A 10337-nucleotide genomic window follows, 5' to 3' on the forward strand; every position below is an offset into this window, starting at 1 on the left:
CACAGCCCAAAGAGGTGAGTTCCTGGGGGTGGGGGTGGGGGAGATGAGGTGCCATTGTCAGCATCAGTCAGAAGAGCCTGGGGCGAGCAGACCAGGACAACACCAGAGTTTGCACAGAGAAGACCCAGGGCCTGGACTCCCATCCTGACCACACCCTGCACAGAGGCCCACAGCAGGGCAGAGCTTTCCATAGCAGAGCCCACTGGAGCCCTCCCCCAGGCAGTGCTTCCGGAGCCCTGCCTCTCCCTGCACTGGAGCAGCGGAGCTCCCAAAGCAGGTGGTTGCTCGTTCTGTTTTAGAGTTAGCTCAGCATTACAGATAACGCCAGGATTTCTATTGGAGGAATAGGCCATGGCCTAGGAGCACTTCCACATGTTCCAAATGTTTTATCCTGGAGTGCAGGCTGGCTGGTTACTAACCTAGCAAGTGTCAAAGCTATCTTTGACTCCTAAGCAGCCACTGATTAAATTCAGGGTTTCACCAATATTTAGGTTCTCAAAGAAGGCGGCACTTGTGGGTTTGGTCAGTGACAAAATGGAAGGTTAGGCAAAAAGCAATCAAATCAGTTCATTAATCCAACACAATGCACACAGGGCACAGAAGCTCCCTGTTTCTAGGCAAGCATGCAGCCAACCTGATGACACCTCGACACTAGTCCTGTGCCCAGGGCTCTCAAGCAGCAGGCCAAGAAAGGGACATGGCTGGAAACAGTGAGGCGTTCCTTAAGGGAAAAACAATCTACAACTAACACTCCTCCTACAATGTTTTCCTTTAAAATCTTAAATACCCTTCAATTTTATTCTGATCGGTCCTCCCATTTTTAATTTCAATTTCCAAACTCTCATATTTTATGTATCTACTCTTCATGGTCTCTCACTGAGTTTAGAGAAGAAAGTTAACATTGTTTTGCCTCTCAATATTTCGCTATGGAATAGCAGAAATTTAAGTGCCAGGATCTATTGGGGGATCCCAGGAGACACTGAGATTAAATCTTTATTTCAGGTGACTTACCTAGTACTTCCCAATAATCATATCTACTCCATATCTAGTCAGCTGGAGACTGTGAAGGAGCATGAACCATGCTTCCGGCCCAGCAGAGAAGTGGGACCTGCCGGCGCCTCCTCGAGGCTCTGTGGTTCAGGAGCTACTGCCCAGGGCAGGAGGAAGGCAAACCTTGACACTGGGCCCTGCGTATAGGGAGCAAAGGGAAGTGTCCAGCTCCGTCAGAATAAGAATTGGAGAAAGATAATAGGCTAAGCGGTGATCTCAGGAATTAGAGGCAAGAGTAAGAGGGCAGAACTCAACTGTGTTCCTTAAGGAATTATAAAATCTTAAGGTGGAAAGAAAGGATACAGTCCATGATTGATTTCCAGTCATGCCAAACCTTATCTTTCATCTGTGAACAAAGAAGAGGGTGGGAGGGGAGCAAGCTCCTGTTAAAAATAACTAAAGGGGGTCACAGAAAGTCGTTAAGACTACAAGCCAATGATATAGAACAGCATCGTACTAAAATGTGTAACCGCAGTGCTCTCAACTGTCTTGTTTCCATTACAATATATCAAAGTGATGTCAGAAAATCAGGGACTGGGCTACCGCCAAACCATGATTTCCTTCTCATTACACACCAGCAATATATAAAGCTCAACAGCCCAGGCTAATGAAAAGAACATAGATTTTACAAGCTTCTAACTATAAATTTAGCTATTCAAGAGGAAAAGCTTTGGGAGTTGTTTTAAGAATAAACTATTGTGAGAGGACTGCAAATTTAGGCGTATGGCACATTGCCCATACCTAAACTGAGACAGGCTGTAACTCGGGCCAGTGAGGCCGAGGTGAGGCTGGAAAGCAGCGCCATCTCTCTGGGACATCAGCACTGGCACAGACCTCTCAAGGACCATTCAAAAACTCTGGATTTGGAAAACTCATTGTTTTATAGTATTTGGTGCTTCACTGTGTCCTCCCACGCCAGCTACACACATACACACCACGTGCAACCTAACATCACAAGGGCAGAGAGGAGAACTAGGGTATATTTGGACCCATCAACGCTTCAAGGTGACTCTTTCAGCCCAGATCCAATTAAAGCCATACGGCGTCCAGTGCCCAGTACCATGGAAATGTCAACAGCCCCAATCCTTTGCCTACACATTAAGCTATTAACGGTGACATGGCTCTGGATAATTGCATTAGTGACTGAATTTTCTTCACTGTGATGAAAAAACAACACTATTATGTGTAGCAAAACATAAAAATAAAAATATTTTCACATGTATGTAGGACTCAAAATATTCTTGCAGCACATAACATTTCAAACCATTTCCTTATATGCAAAACAGATTTTTAAAATCAGGAAGACAGTGGCAATATTCCAATATACTTTCTGCAGATACTAATAATGTTTAGTTCCTGTGTTGTGATTCAGATTTTGTCCCTATAGCATGTTTCACAGTTGTTTGTATGATAAAACATTTCTGTTTGACCTTTTTCTTGTAGGAAAAATAAACCTTGAATTTTGTGTATTTTAACTCTTAAAAAAAAATAAATGTTCTTCAAATAAGAGTCTATCTTTGAAAAACAAGTACCTGACTAGCATTCAAAGCAGTAACACTTTGTTGTTAAAAGAGGTCATCTAGTTAGATTACAAATTAGGCACCAAGTGTCAAAACACAAGGGAAAAAAATCATAATTCCACTCCAGAAGAAGCCCCAAACAAAACAAGAGTCCCTATAACCAATGGCCGCCAGCAGTGCTGCTGCAGGGCCCCCAAGTTCACCCCACACTCTGAGGAAGAGCTGCAGGGCCAGGGAGGAGGTGGACTGAGCTGGTGGGTATCCAAAGTTCAGTTCAACCAAACTAGCTCTGCTTTAGTCGTTTTATAAATCAGCTTCTGCAAATGATTTCATTTGAAAAAAGGGGCCATTAAAATGTTTAAAATCCCCTGCAACAATTTGATGACACTGAATAGGTTCTCTGATCATTTTTAAATGTCCAAGTAATGCTGTAAAGCTGTTCTGAATATTTATTACATATCTTTCTGTAATAAAAGTCGAGACTGCCATGTAATTTATACTTAATTTTTAAAAATCTGGTACAGAACATTATCGGTGAACAACCTTCATTCTAGAGGTAAGTCAGCAGCCAACTATTCCCAAGGCCAACCTTGTAATGAAGTAACCTTTGGGCCTCACCACCCCTGGAGCTTTAAATACATCTACTGAAAGGCTTGTGTGAGTACATTCCTCACCACCACAATCAGAAAACACTAGAGGTCAACAACCCGAGAAGATGACAGCTGTAGTTTTAAGAAACAAAACCCAAACAAGCTCCACAGTGGGGTCGCGAGTCAATCACATGAATGGTAGCCGGCTATCAGTTGGCCGACCCCTGTTGGGTCTGAAGGGAAATCTGTCATTGGGGCCACCGCGCCCTGGCAGGATGGGGTTAGGTCCTGGAAGTGGGCCAATTGGATCAAAACGTGGTCTGAGTGGAGGGAACTGGCCGGGTGCTGCCCCCGGCCCAGGGATGAGTGAATTGATTGGGTTCCCAACATAGGGAAGTGTTAGTCTTTCATCAAATTCACCACCAATAATTCCTGGAGGAAGGAGCGAGCTAGGAGGGAAAGGCCTGGGGTGGAAGGGATTGGGGTAGAATGGGTTGGGGTGGGGTGACGATGGCGGCAGGAACATCATATGCCGAATTCTCTGAGCTTCTTTTCTTTGTTTGTGCTTCTTCTTGTACAACTGAAGAAAAACAATAACAGGATCTGGTAAGTGGCTGGGATGTCTCCCCAAAGTTCCAACCTGCTTTCACTGTACAGAGCTGTCCTTTCCTTTTCCCACACTATCAAGCAGACCAAAAACCAGTGCATAGAAACGAACTTTCACCATTTCTTTGTAAGTGAATAAGGTAGTGGCTCTGAAAACAATACCGATGAGCTCTAGTCTTTACACTGCAACCGAGCAATTGTGCCAACCTGGAGCAACAATACATCCAAAGGACGGATAACTGAGTGGCATGTACTTTCAAGACTGCAACCCCGAGTGCCCAAGCTAACAGGCAATCTTAAGTCAGCCTTTTTTAAAAGTAGCTAAGTTAATTATTTGTTGAAAATATCATGCCATAAAATATAAAGGTGTTGGGGGGTGAGGTTATTATTTTTCACTTAAATTGTGTCCCTAATCTCCATTTAAACAAGATGAAACAGATGCCCATTTTAGAGGATGGAACATATTTTGTACATATTTGAATACTTTCATTGAATTTTATTCTTCTCTAGTCCTTCCTCCCAAGTTTTTCTCAGTCCTATCAACGTCTTTTATAGTAGGCATCAGCAAATAAAATAACATCACTTTTTCTTAATGTACTATTCTAACTAGCAGAACGGCTAAACACTATTCCAGCACAAAAGCAACTCACTTTAAAAAAAATCTTCTTTGGAACAGAAGAAGAGAGAATGTTTTATTAAGGTGAAAAATAATCAGTGTGTTAAAATTTACTTCCTGTGTAATTACAAGAAAACGGACTGAGTTTAAAGTAAAAGTTGAAAACATTTCCATTTACTGAAAATGAGCAATAAATTTAATGAAAACAGATTACATCATAAAAAAGTGAAAACTGCCCATAATGTACTAATCCACTAGTTATTTCTGTGTTGTGAACATTAGCCTTGATATTTGCAAACACTTACTTCTTTCCAATCTGTGTCTCGAACTCTAACAGTACCATCTACAAAGGAAAAACAAAAAATAAGGGTTTAAAATGCTTCATTCATCCAGCATGAAACAGCAAGTTTGCTTCTGTCCAAAGGAAATGAAAGCATCCTCATTAAGCAGAAAAAGGAATCCATCCTTGGTTTAACACACACACTACCATTTATACTTTCTTAAATATATATATTTTATTGATTTTTTACAGAGAGGAAGAGAGAGTTAGAAACATCGATGAGAGAGATGCATCGATCAGCTGCTTCCTGCACACCTCCCATTGGTGATGTGCCCACAACCAAGGTACATGCCCTTGACCGGAATCGAACCTGCGACCTTTCAGTCTGCAGGCTGGCGCTCTTATCCATTGAGCCCAACCGGTTAGGGCTATACTTTCTTGAGCCTAACTCAGATCCTCTCTGGACGGCTGAGGGCAGCCGGCACTGCTCTGTGCTACGTGGCTCAATGCAGTGACTCCCTCAGGATGCAGAGGGCTGCACGGCTGTTCTCTCCTGTGCTAACTGACCCACACTACGCCGTCTCCCACTAACGCCATCTAGTGTGTCAGCTGCTTCTGACCACAAGTCTCATGTCACACTAACCCAGGTGACAACCTCGAGTGTCTGTATTACAGCTCATGGTCATTACTGGAGGTCAAGCTGGTAAGGTTTTCTTCCATAACTGGGTTAGATTTTCTCCCAAACATGTTCTGAATGATTCGACTCTCAGAAATTTGATCATAACTAATTTTCAATGTACTTACTTAAAATCTGTGAAATGAGGAAAAGAACTCCTTTTAGTGACGAGTTTGGATAAAAGAGAGTGATGTCTTCTCTAGATGTTATTACATTGGCATGGAAGAAAAAGTTATAAAAGCTCCAGCCCCATAACATTGTATGTACAGGGAAATTCAAGAAAAAAATATGAACACTCAGCTTACAAATGAGCTTGTGGACCACAATCTGGAAATGAGGTAGAGACTGATTGTATTTTAAACCTGAACTCCAATATACAAGTAAAAAGTATTTGTTCCTTTCATGGGTATTTTTATCATAGCCTGCTTTTTTTTGGTTGGATCTTCCATATATGTTGGTCATTTTGTCTTTTCATTTTGACTATAATTTTTTAAATTTCTGAGATGACATTTCCTGCCTCCAGGGACAAAATAACATTTTAAACTTTGGATTCAGGAGCAGAAACAAAGAATGAGGACCTCAGGAATCAAGAAGGAAGACAAGGAAAAACCAGGTCATTTGCACTTTCTACATTTTGAAGCTTTAAAAGAAACAAAATTTGACAATCCAAATGACTCTACATGTACTTTTAATTTAAAAAAAAAGAGAGAGAAAGGGGAACCTACCCATACATGTTTACTAGAGTGGTACATTATCATATATAGCACCATCATTCAAACTTTTTTATTTTACACTGTAACATGTAAGATTTTTTTACATTTATGTATCTATATAACTAAAATATAAGTTTACTCCTATTTTATAAAGTGCTGCTGACTTTTCTGTCTTTTTTTTGTAAAATGACCCCTTAAATTGATTTTTGTGACCCACCCAGAGTCAAACCACAGTTTAACACTGATAGGTAGTAAAATGGTGGTGACCGAAAAGAAGTTCCACACTCAGGCTTCCACCCTTGTATCTGGAAACCCTGTGACATTTTAGAGAACTCTCCTCAGCCCCAAGTTCCACTGTCATCACTGCTGCAATGATGACCAGGTCACCTTAAATGTGACAATGCAGAAATACAGCTTCCCCAGCAACACGCCTGCCACAGCAGAGCAAGACTCTGTCCACTTGTACTCTGGTCACAACCTAGAAGTAGTTAGAAATGCAGTGGATTTCTAAGTCAGACACTGAGGATGGCCGATAGAGAATAAACCTATCTCACGTCCATTTTTCTATCCTGTCTGCTTAGTCTAAGTGGCTATTTGAGGAGAGTTTTCAGGAAATAGGCAAAGGTTTATGAAGCTTAGAATCTCTTTACTATAGGCTGTATGTTATGATTATTTGCTACCCTAAAAAAGAAAACCTATAACTAAAAACTTCTGGCAAGCTGAATCATTAAAAACTAAGACCTCAGTAAGAAAGAGCCCCTTTCTTGTTAACATGTCATCATGGAAATCACCTCGAAAGTCCCGCAGATATAAACACCTCCACAGAAGTTGGTCATTTGACGCGATAAAGAGGTCACGACAAACTGCAGACAAAGACAGGACAGAACGAACGTCCAGAAGTCGAAAGATCCGTAGTTTCAGCTCCAATGGAAGGACTACCAACCCAAATACATCTGGGAGGTTCAGTGCTAAAAGGAGAAAAAGAACAAGCGTCTCTGAGTAAAAAACATCCAGCTTTCCCCACACATTCAACAAAAGCAGGCAATTCGTTCCTTTATAGAGAGGTAACAAACTGGGTGGTGGTCTCAATTATCCAAGCACACACATCTACAACAAATTTTTAACCCCAGGTTAACTAGATTACTACTACTAAGCCCCTTCTTTGTTCCCCTGTTTTAGTGGAAAGACAAATACTGTTTAATACAGATAGAAAAAATAATTCTGACAATTTGTAGATACTAGTCAATGGCTTCTTTTAATTCTCTTCTCAACTACAGAAAATGGATAATTCACTGGCTTTTATAACTGGCTCCCAATGCTGCCACTTATTAGCTGTGTGCTTTTGGACAAGTTACTTAAACTCTGCCTAACTCAATTTCCTCATCTGTAAAATGGGTTAATAACATTATCTACCTCACTAAGTTGGGAATTAAATTTATTAATACATATAGTGCTTAGAACAATGTTTGGCACACAATAAGCACTCAGGTATTAGCGATTACTATTAGGCAGGCTTAAAAAAAGGAGGTAGAGCCCAGACGGTATGGTTCAGTGGTTGAGCATCAACCTATGAACCTTTTGGTGTACAGGACAATGCTCCAACCAACTGAGCCACACCGGCCAGGGCAAGTCACTGCGATTTTTAAGTATTTTTTACTACAACACAAATAAGAGCAAGCTGACTATACAAGAATCTTGAGTGAATATAAACCTCACTGAATTATTGAGTTTCACCATCTATACAATGAGAATAAAAGCTACTTCAAAGTTGTTAGCATTAAGAACACATGTGAAATATACAAAGTACCTAGCATAGAGACCCAATAAATATTAAAAAAAAACTTAGATGCAATTTACAGGCTGTACATTATTTATGTGTTATTGAATGTATTATGGGCCAGACCCTGTGCTAGGCCATGAGAATATAAAAGTGATTAAGACATATTCCCTGCTTTCAAGTATTCACAACCTTAGGTGGAAAGAAATTATATCAACAATTATTATACACTGAATAAAGAGCTACAATAAAGATATGTACACAATGCTATGGAACTACAAAGAGGGAGTGAATAACATTTAAGGAATTAACATTTAAGCTTAGTCTTAAAATCAGAGAAGAATTTCACTAGGAGGAGAAAAGAGGGAAGAGTCATGAGCACAGTACTTTAAATTTACTATTCTTTCTAGCCATTGACCTGTGATCATTTATCACCTCTCACCTTGTCGGGTAAAAGCCAGAAGAGGATACACCAGCTGGTCTTTGAAGAGGCGAGAGAGTTTCTGAAGATCTTTGTAGATGTTGGCTACATTTTCCCCTAGAATATTTAAAATAAAAAATCAAATAGAAAATCAAGTGGAAAAACTTGAAATGGTATCCTCTACTTCAGCCAAACCAATCAAAGAGGTAAATAAATTTTCACAAATAATTCCAACACAGATATAAATCAAAATCTCCAATAGACTAGGGAGTATATAGCGTGAGACTCTGAAAGCTAAAATCCCATATCCAATGAATTGAGCTGTACCAATCTATACAGCTCATAGGCTATAATTTGGTAGGGAACACTAGATATACTGACCTAGAGGCCCATGCACGAAATTCGAAATTCGTGCCAAGAGTAGGCCTTCCTTACCCCCGCTGCCAGCACAGGCTTCCCTCACAGCCCCAGCTTTTGTCCGGAAGGATGTCCTGAAGAACATCTGGTCTAATTAGCATATTATGCTTTTATTATTATAGATATCTACCAATCTACTCTGAGCACTGGGAATGCAGTGGGGAACTGCTCTTGTGGAGCTTAGATTTAGTAAAAAACAGTGTTTATAACATGACTACAACTGTGTCGAGCAGTTTTTTTTAAAATATATTTTATTGAGTTTTTACAGAGAGGAAAGGAGAGAGATAGAGAGTAGAGAGTTAGAAACATCGATGAGAGAGAAACATCGACCAGCTGCCTCCTGCACACTCCCCACCGGGGATGTGCCCGCAACCAAGGTACATGCCCTTGACCGGAATCGAACCTGGGACCTCTCAGTCCGCAGGCCGACGCTCTATCCACTGAGCCAAACCGGTTTCGGCTGTGTCGAGCAGTTTTCAAGCCTTCTTTAGAATCAGCAATTCTCCCTCAGAGATAAATACTATTATTCCCACTTTAAAGACAGGACAAGATATAGAGAGCCCATCCAAGGTCTTAGAGTAAGTGGCAGAGCAGGGTATAAGGCTAAGTAGAGCTCCAAAGCACTCACATTAGCCACTAAACTGTTACCAAAGTGTGGTCCATGGATCACCTGTATTGACATCACGTCGGAAATGTTTCTACATATTGAATCTCAGGACCCACCACAGACCTACTTAATCAGAACCTGCATTTTAATAAAATCCCCAGGTGATTTTCATGCACATTACAGCATGTACACTGTCAAATTGTGCCTAGAGTTCCCACTTCAGTTTTGCTATAAATTTACCAAGTGTATAACCTTGAACCTTCTGATCTATACCTGTTTGCTCACCTGTTTAAAGACATCACCACTGCACCAGATAAGTGTAGTTAAAATTTAAAGCTACATGCACAGTGCCTAGTATTTATCAGTAGATAATCAATTTATGCTTGCTCCCTCCCCAGTCCATATGTATGCAACTCACTATTCTATATAATAAAAGCATAGTATGCAAACTGTCCCCTCAACTGGGAGTTCCTCCAGGAGTTCACCAGGGAACTAGGGGGCAGGACCAGCTGGGGGAAGGGAGGGAGGCCCTGGCTGGCAGCCACTAAGGACCCCCTACCAGTGCACAATTTTCATGCACTGGGCCTCTAGTCTATAATAAAACATGCATAACTTGATAATGAATAAAAAAAATATGCAGCTAAACTCTACATCTTTATTGCATGAATTACAATCTTGAGTTTAAATCAAATTTCAAGATATTTTTTTAATATATTTCATTGATGTTTTACAGAGAGGAAGAGAGAGAGTTAGAAACACCGATCAGCTGCCTCCTGCACACCTCCTATGGAGATGTGCCCGCAACCAAGGTACATGCCCTTGACCGGAATCGAACTTGATACCTTTCAGTCCGCAGGCCAATGCTCTATCCACTGAACTAAACTGGTTAGGGCAAATTTCAAGATATTTAAAAAATAAATTTGGGAGGAGAAACTAAGATGGCGGCATAGATAAATAGATAAACATTGCTGCCTCCCACAACAATTGAATAATACTTCAAAAACACAAAACGGACATCATCCAGAACTACAGGAAGGCTGGCTGAGTGTAAATTCGTAAATTCT

General features: G+C 40.7%; 1 protein-coding gene across 1 annotated transcript in view; it reads right to left on the minus strand.

The window, feature by feature from the left end:
- Positions 1-3004: 3004 nt before the first annotated feature.
- The window catches only part of FBXO7 (F-box protein 7), a 22863-nt gene continuing 15530 nt past the window's right edge, over positions 3005-10337 (minus strand). The window contains exons 6-9 of the mRNA XM_006769324.2: positions 8271-8366; positions 6843-7019; positions 4688-4725; positions 3005-3740 (exon numbers count right to left, since the gene is read on the minus strand). Of these exons, the coding sequence (XP_006769387.1) occupies positions 3348-3740; positions 4688-4725; positions 6843-7019; positions 8271-8366 (704 nt within the window). The 3' untranslated portion in view covers positions 3005-3347. The remainder of the gene's footprint in view (positions 3741-4687; positions 4726-6842; positions 7020-8270; positions 8367-10337) is intronic.

The sequence above is a fragment of the Myotis davidii genome, unplaced genomic scaffold (genome assembly GCF_000327345.1).
Source record: "Myotis davidii unplaced genomic scaffold, ASM32734v1 scaffold120, whole genome shotgun sequence".
NCBI lineage: Eukaryota > Metazoa > Chordata > Mammalia > Chiroptera > Vespertilionidae > Myotis > Myotis davidii.